The sequence below is a fragment of the Sphaeramia orbicularis genome, chromosome 11 (genome assembly GCF_902148855.1).
Source record: "Sphaeramia orbicularis chromosome 11, fSphaOr1.1, whole genome shotgun sequence".
Taxonomy (NCBI): domain Eukaryota; kingdom Metazoa; phylum Chordata; class Actinopteri; order Kurtiformes; family Apogonidae; genus Sphaeramia; species Sphaeramia orbicularis.
The window spans coordinates 11,041,971-11,056,772 of NC_043967.1; the positions used below are offsets into that span (position 1 = coordinate 11,041,971).

Genomic DNA, 14,802 nt, shown 5'->3' on the forward strand with positions numbered 1-14,802 from the left:
TATTGTATTGATTAGAGGAAAATTCCAGCCTTGGGTGGTCTCACACTGTCGAAGAGAGACTTATTGTGCTGTGATTTGAACAGACATCCTGTGATAAAATGTTAAAACGAGCATTTACATTTCATTGTTCTACTCAGAGATAGTACTTGATCCCTCCTATCAGAATGACTCTAAACAGCTGCAGTGGATTCAAACATGAAAAATGACTTTTTTTTTCTAGTTCATGTTGAAATCAATGCAATACCCAATGCAAAAAAAAAGGTTTAAAATTCTAGGCTAAATGTGTGGTTAGTGACTGTAGCTAGAAACAAAAATGCTCATTAAGTACAGGATTAGAAAGTATGTTAGGACATGTTTAGTTTAGGATACATTTTCATCAACTTGCTTCTCTTTTGTTCTGCTTTCTCTGCTGGGTCTAATTGGTTGCTAAAGTTTGGTCTCTACCCTTCTACTATTGATTCAATAAGCCCTCGGCTCACCATTGATTACAGTTCAAAGGAACAAACCTTCTCAGTGAAACGATTTTTCAATAGTGCTAGCTACTCCATTAAATACAGGCAGGACAAAACAATGTTCTCCATTACGAGGCCTGCATCCACGATCAGTCAATGAATGATCTATTAGAGACTAGCTCTCCATGTGTAATGAACTGAAGGGTCATTAATGAAGCATTCACTGGGAATACCATTTGCAGACACATCTGAATATGATGCATATTTTCTATCATGAGAGGAACACGCTTTTGGCCAACATTGACATTTGGTTGACAAATGCAACCAGACCGAAAACAGAAGCAATTACAAGGAAATTAATGACAATAGATCTTTTTTGTAGATGCAAATTATGTCCTCATTTGTGTCTTTTGACTTGATGAGGTACAGGAGAAGAAGGAAAACTGACAACAGAAATATCACGAGCATATTATTACTGTGGGAGTGTGACTCAACAGCACGTCTTTCACGACTCCATGTGTTCAAATTTGCACTTCCTAAGAACAAAGCTGTCTGTCACACATTAGGCTACATATTAATAAAGAGTCAGTAATTATGTCTCCTTTCCAACAAATGGTTCTTGTAGTGATGTAGTCTAGACGACCTAAATTGAGGCCAAGTCATTACCAAGACCAGCACTAGGAAAGACTGAGTCAAAGTAAAAACAACATTTACTTTTGGTGGACACCAAGTATTAAAAACCTAATAGATTATCTATCCCTCCATATTGATATATGGAAGGAGACAACATCTATAGTCAGTGAATAGCAGAATGAGGCAGCCTGTGGAAACACAAATCAAGAACTGAAGCTAACTTTTACATCTAAAAGACAAGATCTTTTTTTTTTTAAACCTAAGTAATGATGTTAAATAAATCACAGACCCCTAAAAGTGTGGTCTTGACTCACAACTGAGATAAAATCCAGAGCTTCCTCCACTTCCTCCAAGACTAAAATGAGGCTGAACAAAAAATGCACTTGAGACTGAGATGAGACCAAGACTGGACACAAGGCCAGACCAATGTGGAGTTCTACAACAGCAGGTTCTTGAACTGTCTCTGTTCAGGATCTGTGGAACCTTGGTGTGATTTATTGAACAAACCTGTGCTTCAGCGGGTTTGGAGTTGAATGCTTTCATTCAAGGATGCCTCACTGATGGAGGTGATTACATAGTAATGTATTACTCATCCAGGTCCACTTTTTGACAACTTTATTTTCAGTGTCTGAAATTCTTAAGCCTTTATCCTTAACCCTGCATAGCTGCTGTCTCCATCCCCTCTTTCCAATATATACATACAACTGTATACACTACAACTCAAGAGAAAACCTCTTACTTTGTGGTTCCAGCTCCACATTCTGAACCAATTTATTTTTAGTTAAGATGCTCTGAACACCAAACCTATGGTCATAAACTGTAATAGCACCTGCTACATGTGGAAAAGGGCTAACACACTGATGTCACCTACAGTAGTCGGGGTGGTGCAAGGGATAGAAATGGTATAAACAAGAATAGGACAGCACCTGAAGATGACGTTGACTTGACATGGACAATCTACTTGGTAGGTTGGAACTTTCTAATTCATGTTTGTTCTTTTGTCATGGTACTTATGGGACCAACTGCCTGATTCTATCTAACCTTACCATGTTAAATCCTAGTAAAAGTTATATTTCATAATATAAATGGCATACATTTATTGTTTTACTTATCTTATTTTTTAACACTTTAACTAGAATTGTTTGGTATGACTCTATACTATAAATACAGTTTCTTATCGCTCTATAGTAGGGCTACAAAATACATGATTTTCTGTCATGTCTTTGTAAATTTGTAAAAGTCTGCATACCATAATACTGATACTTTGAACTGCAGGTAATTCCACCAGAGAAAATCTGCAGAAATCTAGAATCATGTAAAATGTGCTTAAAATATCTGCAGGAGTAATTGTGCATCTGCCAATGTGACATTGGGACAGCCTGTAACCCTCATGGAATTAACTGGAACGCGGCTAAAAGTCTTCATACTCACAGGATTGGGCGGGACTGAAAGTCTTCCTGATTCATCCTTTCGGACTGGCGTATCTTCAGGATTTCTGTGTAGCTCAGGTTCTGCAGGCGACTCTTGAACTGGTCCAAGGAATTAGGCTTAAGAGTCAGTGCTCGCATGATCTGCTCCCTCACCACCTGCATTACCTGCAGCACAAAGAGACAACGAGAGGAGAGGGGGTTCACATCATCACGGATTCTGCGGTCATGGGTTATATGAGTGTGTGTGTGCAGCCAAACATAGGGTACTGTTGGGAAGCCAAAACTAACCCCACTCCATTTTGTACGGGCGGGGGAGCATATAAAGTTCTCCTCTGTTCCTGACAGGATTAATAATATGATTTTTCCTGAACTGGAGCCTGTAATCTGCTGCACTGAGCCTTAAGAGGAAAAGAGCAAAGCAGAATATTTCAGCAGCAGCTAGTCAACTGTTAGTCCCAGTATCATGCATCAGTGAAATGCATGACAGAGCTAGCCTATAATACCCAGCAAGCTAACACCATTAGTTTGGCGGTGGCTGCAGAAGCATGACATGAGCTGTGTTCCAATTCGTCAATTTCCCTCTGGCATTCAAGGGATCTTTGTGCTCAGCGTCGGCAACAATACAATAGGATAGCTCTCCACAACAACACATTAAACACATCATGCACGTCTGGATCAATTAGCCATGTGTATATTCATTACTGTCAAGAGATAATTAAAGTCTACACACTGAACTGTCCTGCACAGACACACAAACGCACACATTTTACAAGTGATGCTCTGAAATTCAAATAGTATCATTAAATATTAACGATGTGAACACTGAGCAGGGAGCTAATATCAATCTCCTCAACTAAGTTAGACCACAAACACAGATGGGAAAAAAAAGATGTGATGTTAGACTGGCAGAAAAAGAAGGAATAAAATTAGAAAAATTTACAGTGATTTGAGCCTAGTCAAAAAAAGTCCCATCCCACACTAATATTTCATTGGACCACCTTTAGGTTTGATGATGGCACACATTCACTGTGGCATCATTACGATACACTTATGCAGTGTGACAACATTCATTTCCATGATTTTTTGGACACATAATGTTGCTGAACCTAGACCTGATCGACTGAAGTGACCCCAGATCCTAAAACTGCCCACTATACTGCCCCCAGAGGCTTGCACTGTGGACACTTGGCATGATGGGTGATCATTTCATCCACCTCTCACTCTGATGTGCCCATCACTCTGGAACAGGGTCAGTCTGGACTCATCAGATCACATAACCTTTATCCTTTGAAACACAGTCCAATCTTTATGGTCTCTATCAAACTGATGGTTGTTTAAGAAATTACTACTCACTGCATCGGTTAGAGTGAAAGAACTTGTTGCAGCTGAAACATATTACTTATCATTACTTGAACTAATACTGGTTTCACAGGACCTCAGGTCTTCACGCTGAATGTGAGAAACAAAACCCAGGGCCTGAGTGGAGTAGTGTTTCAACTCATTAGGAAATAGCTCTGACATGACGGGACTATTAGTGCTTTTTAACATAACTGGTTGTATAAATTCATCTTCAGTAGAAAGCAGAGGATATTCTCCCTTAAAATAAAATCCTCACTGAGAGCTGTCATTAATCTTTCATGTAGAGCAATTTCTTTTTGCATAGTTAGAATTAAAATTTGAACAACCCAGTATAATTCAATAAAGACGATTATATCCACGTCTAAAGCATACACAATATTGTTCATAATATACTCAAATCCTTAGGTTAATGGTTTTGGGGACTGTACACAACGTCAGGCTACATAAATATAGTTCGATTTGGCTTTTTAACATTTCTCCATCCAAATTGAGCAGCGCTGTTCCACTTTCTGCACACAGCAATGATGGGAGTCGTGACAAGCAGCACTGATTATGGATCAGCCTTGTTAGCACTTGCCTCTGGGCCTGCAGATGCTGATTCACTGGATCAGATCATAGTGAGGTGACAGAAAGAAATAAGACCGTCTTTGCCTCTGCTCGCTTTAGTTTCACTCCATTGTGTTTTCCTCTAGTGGCTGCTTGCTTTGTTGATCAAGTGCTTGAGGACGCAGGAAAATTCCCCATTCTCCAGAATCTGCGGGTACACTTCCTAACAGTGTGTAGACTCAATTATGATGAAAGATGACAAGACTTTCAATACAACTGCCACATTCTCCTGTTCATAACTATTCTAGTTCATCTAGGCTACATAATATTTATAACCCTCTCTAAAACTTAGTGAGCCATGAAAGCCAACTTAGCCTTATGCAGTGCTGTTTATTGCTGCAAGGCCATTACTCATCAACTTGCTAACCTCTGGACTGTCACTAGTCAGATTAAGCCAGGGGTGAGGGCACTGAAAATAGCAAGAGGGACTAAAAATATGACTAACATAAACCTCCATTTGGCGCAGAACCCAGAGAGACTCAAGACAACAGTCAATCGTGGATTATCCCCCGGAATTAGCATCACTTACTCTATGTTAAAAAGAGGCATGGGCTCAGAGTCCCTTTTTTTTTGGAAAGTTAGTGCTGCATACGAAAAGTGCAAAAGACAGGAATTAATCCACTTCTAAATGTAGATCTGATAAACCCCTGAGGTACCACTCAGCTCCCACCAGGAAAAAAAGCAATTTTCTAACTGATTAGATTATTTAACCAAAGCATTAACATTTCGAAATGCAAATAAGTTCACAGACTGTATTCACAGTCTATTTTCCATCAGCTGGATAACAGAATAACCCTGCATAAACAACATGACAATTGTGACAGAAATGGAACTATCAGGTCACGCTAAGAATTGCTTGACATAACATGCATTGAAATGCAGTTGAATGCAATCCATGCATTGAAATGCATGTACATGCAGGTCCTGGAAAATATTAGATGTATTAAGCTCAGACACAGCATGATAGGCATGCATGCATCTGGCGTTAAGATAAATATTTGAGAAGAGGGACTTGATGCAATCACGTGTTGGATCAGAGACACGATTACCACTTTGCTCCCCAACACTAACTGTTGTACTTTTACAAGGTGGAACTTCTGGTCATTTTCACTGCTTTCAAGACCCAAGCTGCTCAACAGTCCATGGTGGCCACTGTCTCAGTCTCCTCTTCATGATGTGCAAACATGTTCAATTAGACAGATGTAGACTACAGCAGGACAGTCCAGCACCAACACTCTGTGACTATGTGCACTGTTGTACCTGGGTCAGAATGAGGCCTGCGATCGTCCTGCTGAAATAACCATGAAAACATGTCAGCCTCATGACAGCATATGTCTGTAAAATCCCAATCTCTGTCTTCACATTTCTAGTACCGTCACACATATGCAGGTTGGCTGTGTAGACACTGATGCAGCCCCAGACCATCACAGATGCTGCTTTTGCACTTTTGTGGTCTTGGGTGTTCTTCTTCCTCTTTGATAAAACAAGCGTTTTCACCGTCTTTCAGTCCACCTGTGATAAGTTTGGGTCAGCAGAACTCAGCACTAAATTGATATACTATTAATCCCTATGAAATACACTTTTAATATCACATTCCAAGATGCAGCTGCAGACTGTAGTAAGTAACAATGGTTTTCTAAAGTCCTCTCGAGTCCATGGTACCATCATGGTAGGATGACAGATGTTGCAATGCTGCTTCAGGGCTTGAACATCACACCCCGTCTACAGTGCTCATTAGGAAATGTAGATAGTAACAGAAATACTTTGCAATTTTTCCTTGACATATTCCTTTTGAACTGATACAAAATGTAGTCATAAATCCCAGTGTTCAGTCATGATCCATTCTTGTAAAGACTCAGCCCTGAACCCCTCACATGTTACCAGTTATCCTGATGAGTGAAGAGTCATACAGAACTGGAATATTTCTCTCTGTTGCAACTTATAATTTTGTCAGTTATACAAAAGTTTATGTTAATTGACAAACCATAGATTTAAGTTTTTATTACATTTTAGAAAATGTCCCAACTTTTCTGGAAACAGTGTTTGTAAGTGTAGACGGTGAGCTGGTCTTATCTTTTTCTACACTGAGGTCTTAGTAACTGCTTTGCAGAGAAACAGAGGACCCTTACCAGAGCCTGTCCTCCTCATTGTCGAACAGACAAATGGGCGAAGCCACAGCTTGTAATCATGATACAAGAGATTCATCACTCCTGTCCACTACTTTTAATCACAACTCCACGTACTTTCCCATCATAAATTTCCACTCACATACACACACATATAATGCTGATAATTAAGCCTTAAATTAATTTATTTTCCCATTAAGATTACAAATGATCTGTCAGAGGGCGTCTAGAAAGAGCAGGGGGAGATTTTCTGTCTCAGTGTTTTGTCTCTAAGTAGATTTTCCTGTGAAAAGCTTGGTTTTAGTTTAATTATCATTTTTTGTATAATTTCCGGTGATTTCAGATTGTAAATAAAATAAAAGTTTAAAGTTGTGCCCTGAAGTAATATAAAAACAACAATAATTTTCCCTGTTTTTTAATTTAGGAGTTTTCAAAGCAGATCTTATTGTCACCTGGAGCTTACTTTCTAACATAATCCTCATCTCTGGAGAATTACTGCCATCCAACCCCGGTGTCTCAGCAGAGCCGTCCCCAGGGAAACGTTCATTAATATGCCTTGTTTGCAGCCATGTCTCCGGCAGGAAAACAATTCTGTTGGCCCATGTGGCTGCACTCACGCTAATTAACACCGCGAATATTCATCACATTTAATACGAACACATGGTCCTTTCACAACAGGGCGGGGATCATTATGAATATTTTATCTCCATCCTTTTTTTTCTGCCGATGGCTCAGAGAGCACCTTCACAGAGGTGAGATGACGTCAGCGCAGACAAACTTTGCAGGCTGAGCTCACTATCAGGATAAATTTAGGCTCAGCTTTTTCAGATTGTCTAGCGTTGTCTTGGGTACAATCTGGATGATTTAAAAGTCCAGTGTGGAAGCTTCGGGGGGCTTGGGAGGATCTATTTGTAGAGATGTAGCATACTTTTAATAATTATGTTTCTAATAGTGTATAATCACAGAAATGACAATCTTTGTGTTGTTGTTACCTTAGAATGAGCTGTTTATAGCTACAGAGGAAGTGGGCTGCATTTACAGTCCAACATACTATGATTTTCCATATCTTCTGGTGTATGTCTTATAGCAGGTGGCACCCAATGTTAAGGTCTATGACTGTCACCTACTGTGTATGAGTGGAGCAGCTAATATGCTCTAAACCAGTGGGTCTCAACTGGTCTGGCTTCAGGACCCGCTATCACCCCTCACTCACAAACCGTGACCCAAACTGATAAAAGTTAAACTTCTCAAATGTACTTACTGAAAAGATGGTGTGTTTTGAACCTGAGATAATACAGAATATCATAGTATGCAAACACAGAAGACAAGTTTAATGATAAACCAAAATGACCAGCAGATGATGATGCTAAAGATGGAGATATTCCCTTTAACACTAAATTAGGTACATTTTAAATTACATTTAATCTAAAAAGTACACTCAGTTGAAAATTAAAAGTGTATTCAGTCACTTATTGAAGCATTAAACACACTGAGGTTTTTGTACTCAGTGTAGGTAACATAATGTGCTGGGCACTTTTAATCCCCCTCGGCCAAATATAGTGTAAGATTCTATTGAAAGTTACTGCCCTTTACTTTACATTAGATTGTCTTTATTTAAATTTGGTGCGGAAATCTCAATACATTCTTCAGGAAATGCAATTACATCGTTGACCCTGAAAAAATAGGTCAAGGTCACCTATTTTCAGTAGGTTTCTGCTCCATGCCAAGATGCATCCACAGTATAAATTTGGTGTGGATATCTCTTTAGAGTCTGGTTTCGATCGACTCGATATGTAATGTGTCATGAGATAACTTTTGTTATGATTTGGCGCTATATACATAAAATTTGATTGATTGATCTCAATGCATTCTTCGGACAATGCGATTACATTGTTGAATGGACAGACAGACGTACAGATGGAGGTGCGGACAGACAGACGGCAAAACAATTACAATACCCCTTCGGCCCGAAGGCGGTCGAGGGGTACAAACCATGTCTGATGTAGTCGTCATACCTGAGTTTTTCCATCCTGTGAATACAAACTTTTGGGTCTTCTTTTATGCTGAGAAATGTCTGTTGATAATTAGCACTACAGCACATTACCACCACCTACTGTTGGGGACTGTGAATGGACGGTGCACTGCCCCATAAACAATAAAGCACAGGATTTGTTTCTTAACATTTTTTACCCAGGCAAAGGCCCATGAGACACTGAAAACATGTTTGCAACCCACTTTTGGGTCGTGGCCCACCAGTTGGGAATCACAACTCTAAACTTTCCAGACTCTGCTGTAATACCATGTATCAACACTAGAAGGAGTAATGAACAACTGTAACTTTCCCCGTATGACTCCAGACCCTCAGCCTGCCTGAATCCGACACATATTAAATACGACATACTCATACAGAAGGACTGGTATAGAACTGTAAACACAACTGTAGATAAGTAACACAAACATGGCTGAAGTTCCTCATAAAGCCAGTATTATCATGACCACCACCCACTGCCATAAGAAACAACAGAGTCAAAGAAGAGAAAAAAAGCCCCAGTGTTGCCGTTGCTTTACTTCATTGCTGAATACAGCTCTCAGCAGGTAAAGAAATTTTGACACCAAATTCATAGTGTTTCTTCTACACTGGTAAGTCATAGAGATGTTTCTGAAGGTAGAAACTATATCATGTTATTACAGCAGCTGTTTGTTGCCATGTGGTTCAGATCAGTTATCTAGAAAACCGAGGCAGTCCTGACCTTGCTTGGACCAAATCAGATCTTTAGTGCAGCTACTGACAACGAAAGCAGTAGAGAAAAAAACATTCTATATAGAAGTGATTTATGGTTTTACTGTGGCTGTTTTCTCACTAAAAGTGTACTAAGTGAGTTATGATGCAACTGCAGTCTGCAATTTCACTGCTGCTCATTCATTCAGCATTTTCCCTGTACCTGCTTAATCTTCTGAAGGGTCTTGGGGGCTTTGAGCTGCAGAGGTGGGAGTAAGTCACGCATGTGCAGGCAAATTCCAAGCCTTAAACGGGTCATATTTTGCTAAACCCACTTTTATTAGTCTTTGGTTCATTTATTTGTGTATTTGGACTCTAATAGTTCAAAAAGTTTGCTGCAAAGCTATCTTTATACTCATTTTGGCAAAAATCGAGTGGATTTCTAAAACCTGTTTTAATTCCTGCTTTATTTGTTACATCTATTACTAGTTATGTCATGACATTTGCACATACAAGGTCAAGACTTGTGACGAACATGTCTCAGAGTACGCCACAATTGTTTGTCAGCAGCAGCGGTTGTAGTAAAATCAAAAAATATGTCCAAACTTCGAGCCGATTACCTAAAATGTTCAGTTGTTGTTGGTGTGTGTGGGGGGGGGGGTCCTGAAGGGGCTCATGTGCATTTAAAGGGCCAGCACTCAAAATGACCTTTCTGGTGTCATTACTCAGAAATAGGGCTGAAGATGGACCTGTGGAGTTGAATTAATGAAGAATTCAGACCCAAGCAGAGCATTTACAGTTTATGTAGACTACAGGGAAATGTTTTAAAATGCATAATTCCATTTAAAAAAAGCAAAATATCACTCCTTTAACCTTTAAGCCACAAGCACATAGTGAAAATCAAGTGAAGTCGCTGCTAAAAGCCAAGCAAGAAAAATCAAGTTGAACCATATAAACTTATGAGGATCAATCATATATAAAAAGTTGAGTCAGCAATAATAAAGCCAAACGATGGTGAGTCACACTTGATAATCCTTAATTCCCTCTTCTTTCTACTTCGATTGGAGGTTGCTTTAACCATGATTGACATAAATTACATTACAAATCACCCAATCAAATGTGACTTCTCATTCTCTTAAGTTAAGTCCAAGTCAAGTGGATTCTTTCATCAGCATGAGTCAAGTGAGTCTCAGGTCATTAAAACTGCGGTTCAAGTTTGACACAAGTCATGTCATGTGACTTGAGCCTCCACATCTACCCAGCTGGCATACCCTAGCTATGTCAGCAGGTAATTGCAGGGCTGACATCTATCACATTAACACCTTTAGGCAGTGCAGAGTGTCCAATTATTCTATTAAGGAGCATACTGGAGAACCCTGGAGCGTGTTGCTGTGAGATGACGGTGCTAACCACTGCACCACCCAAATCTCCCCACTGTATGTCTCTAAATATCACCCACTGCTGTGCATGTATTGTTTTGTCACTTCTTTTTTGACATACAACCATCATGATCGTCACTGCTGTCAGAGCTGTAAGTCCAAGATTTATCGGCTCCGTCCTGTCCACCTTTAACCCTTGTGTGGTGGTCATATTTTTTGTTATTCAGCCAGTGTTCGTGGGTCTGGTGGACCCGTTGCATTTGTAGGTTTTTAATTTAACATAATCAAACTATTTTATGTTAAAATACTCAACAGATGTTTACTTCATCCCAATTACGAGCAATAAAAAAAGCATACATGTTTAATTTTTGCCTGTTAGATCGCATTTATGAATTAAAGTGCTACTTGTTTTTAGTTTGTTTTTTTAGTAAAATGTAATATAATCACCATAACCTTTATTTTATTTAAACTCAGAGATATATTGAGGACACAACCTCATTTACAATATAGCTGAGACAGAACAAGACATCTGAAACATCCAATGGACATATCAAAAATACCGAAAAGTAAAAGTGACAAAGACGAATTAAAAACAGAGAACTGTACTTAAAAACAGGAGCAGGACAAGATATGAGAGGAAATATGAGAGGAAATAATTCAGTGAAAAATAATTTCTCATCATTTTTCTTTTAACAAAAAATTCAAACAGGTCCAAAACACCATACAAGGGTTAACCCATAAAGACCCAATCATCCACTGGTGCCCAAAAGCATCTGTTGATCTAAAATGTTTAATACCTGTTGATCCATGAATCCTATCAATCCATTAAATAATTGGTGTAAAATACAGTTTGTCGTCTTTTCACAGTCATCGGATATGACCCATGTGGATGTTCAGAGGCTCCATAGTGAATGTGCAAACACTGTCAACTTCTATGACATTGATTCAACAGTAAAACCCATGGAGTTGGATCAATGACAGTGGATGGAGACCCTTGGTTTATGTTCAGTTAATGAAATATTTTACTTAAAAAGTCACTTTTTCTTCAGTTTTCTCTTTTGAGATAATAATCTTTGAATTTACTGTGAGTTTTCATGAACATCTAAATTAAATATAAGTAGTTAAATATAGGAAAATACATGATTTACTGTGAAAAATGCTAAATATAGAGGACAATATTATAATAAAGGGTGATAAATCACTTAAGAAAGTTTGACCCTTTCATGCATAGAGGTCACTACAGTGGACAGTTATTCTACAGCTGTTCTCTTGTATATTGATGGGTTTTGTTGTTTTATTTGCATATCCGACAACTTTGCTGTTCTTGATAAACCTGATCTGCAGTAACATGTTTGAGGGTAAATCAACTGCTATTTGTTATTAAACTGTAATTAACAATTTTCTAAAACAAAAAGTCTTTTTTCACATTATCTCCATGAAGTGAGTAATAACTAGTATTAAAGTATGCTAAAATGTGAGAAAACATCAGATTAGCTGCTTTAAAATAATATTTCATAGTTTTCACGCAGTATATCACTTTCTGATATTGCGTTTTAAATACATGTTTCTTTTCTTCAAAAATTAAACACATGGTGTGCAGCTGAGTAGACATTTTTGTAACCCATGAAAAACAGGTTCATAAAAAATTTCAATCACATTGTTTTTTTCATGCTTAAAGAGAAATAAAAACACTCAGGAAAAAAAATCTTGACTGAGGACCTCATAATTCATGCATCAAAGGGTTAAATAGAGAGAAAATGCATTTGGGAACTGCCACAAAAGTAGCACTGGGTCTTTATGGGTTAATTCAGTTTTCACTCTACATTTGTTTACACACTCCCTAATGTTTATCAGACAACACACTATTATTTTCTACAGCAGCTCCTCTGAATGAAACTTGGACAGTCAAGCAAGTGTCAGCAAAAGTAATTAAAGACCGTCCCATGAGCCATCTAGTACAGGTAATGAAGAGCTGACTCCTCAGGCAGACGTCTTTAGTTTCACTCTCCTCCTGTTCTTTCGCTCAAATGGGACAGTCAGGCAGTTCTTCTCTCCTAGAGTCACCCCCCCCCCCACCACCACCATCCATCATCGACAAGGCATGAGCTATATAACAAATTACCGTCCACTCTCGCCAACCAATCGACTGTTGCCACTGCTCCATTTACCTAAGAGGATGTACGAGGATGGTAATGACATCATTTACCAGCTGTCAGTCAAACATTCACCCGCCACTCACCCTGGGTGGGATTTCTGGAGATTGTGCTGGGAGAGGCACTTCGGTTGGTAAATAATAAGCCGGTAATCACACAATAATGAGTTTGCTGATACTCCCTGAAAGCAATCAAAAAGCCAATCTCACAAAGTGATAATGGGGCTGTCACTGAAGCATGTTTCTGCATTTTGGGCCTGAAAACTGATAAAACATGTTTTCTTCCTCACACACACAACGGAAGCATCCACACATTACACCTACTGTAAAGCACACAAGAAAAGAAATTACACACTCAGACTGTCAACATGTAAGAAAATATGAAGAAATCAATTTCCCTGTTACTAAAATGGCAATTGCATTCTCCCTCACTGCGTCCATGTCCCATGTTCAATTAATAATTATCTCCTTCAGAGCTGACCATGATGTCATTAAAAATAAAACAACTGCACAGAGATGGACATGAAAGGATGCCGTCTCTTATCACGCTGTACAGAGAGAGGAAGCTGGTACAGTTGTATTAAATTTAGAAGCTGATAAAAATTCATTCTATAAAAATGCAAAAATGTGTGGTGAATAAAAAACAGAAGTGACAGGAGAGAAAAAGATTTATTGGCTCCACAGCAAACTTTAAGCAGAGCTGCCACTATACGGTTACTATAAACGGCATTATGATTCAAATGACTGTATTACTGTACTAGATTCTAAACAACAGCTCTTAACTCTTAACCCTGAAAGACCAAAACAGCCTCCAGTGACCAGAAGTATCTATTGAACTAAAATGTTTAATCACTGTTGAACCATTAATCCTATCAATATATGTAAATAACTTAGCTTTTCATCTTCTTCAGATATGACCCATTTTGGACATTCAGACACTCCATAGTGAACATGGAAATACCGTCATCTTCTGGAACATTGATTCACCAATACAACAGATGTAGGTTGATAAATGACTGGTTGTAGACACTTGATTTTATGTTCAGTTAAAGATATATTTTGCAGAAAGTCCGTTGTTCTCCAGTTTTCTCTGTTTTGATATAATAATCTTTGAATTTACTTACTTTAATGAACATCTACAGGATCAGTAAATTAAATATAGGAAAATATCAGATTTTTACTGAAAAATAATGATAAATGATGATGGTGACATCATATCATGTAGGAATGGTTAGATGTGATGATAAAAATTTGTTTTGTTGCATTTGTTAGTTACCACATAAATAGTTTTAGGTCTTTAAGGGTTAACCTTCATCAGGTCACTAAAATGTAAAGCCATCTTATGGTTAGGGATACATTTCAGCCATGTTAACACTGGGCCTGTTTACATGACCATAAAGATTAAAGATTCAATAATACTTATTGTCATTATGTGCGCATAATAAAAGTTTGCTTACAGGTAGTTATCAGCAAGATGAAAAAAAATATAAAAACACTCAAGAATATCTACATCAACATAAACACACTACAGAATATGTACATCAAGACTATGTAGGCTACATCTTATTTATTTATTTATTTATTTATTTATTTATTAGGATCCCCATTAGCTGATGCAGGACATCAGCTACTCTTCCTGGGGTCCTCCCATTCCAAACAGACATAATAGTATCCATTTACAAGCATAAAAACAACGTGATTCACCCTGATATTCCCTTCTTAAGTACACTCCACAGTTAAACAAAACAACATTAACAGTAATAATAATACTGCAAGATAAAATAAAAAACAGAAAAAAAACCAACCCAAAAACAAAAAAGTAATAATAATATAGAATAAATCACTCAAAGAATGATGTGTAAAAACACAGTGTACAGTGCAGTAAAACAGTCTGTGCAGTGGAAGGCAATTTGTGTGAAATACTGTGTGCAAATATGAGGTTAAAA

The 14,802-nt window shown here is 38.2% G+C and overlaps 1 protein-coding gene across 5 annotated transcripts in view; it reads right to left on the reverse strand.

Moving 5' to 3' along the window:
• Positions 1 to 14,802, reverse strand: part of elmo1 (engulfment and cell motility 1 (ced-12 homolog, C. elegans)) — a 226,214-nt gene that overhangs the window by 21,628 nt on the left and 189,784 nt on the right. For all 5 annotated transcript variants that reach the window (XM_030147280.1, XM_030147281.1, XM_030147277.1 and 2 more), the window contains one exon: positions 2,517 to 2,680. In XM_030147280.1, coding sequence (XP_030003140.1) covers positions 2,517 to 2,680 — 164 coding nt within the window. The remainder of the gene's footprint in view (positions 1 to 2,516; positions 2,681 to 14,802) is intronic.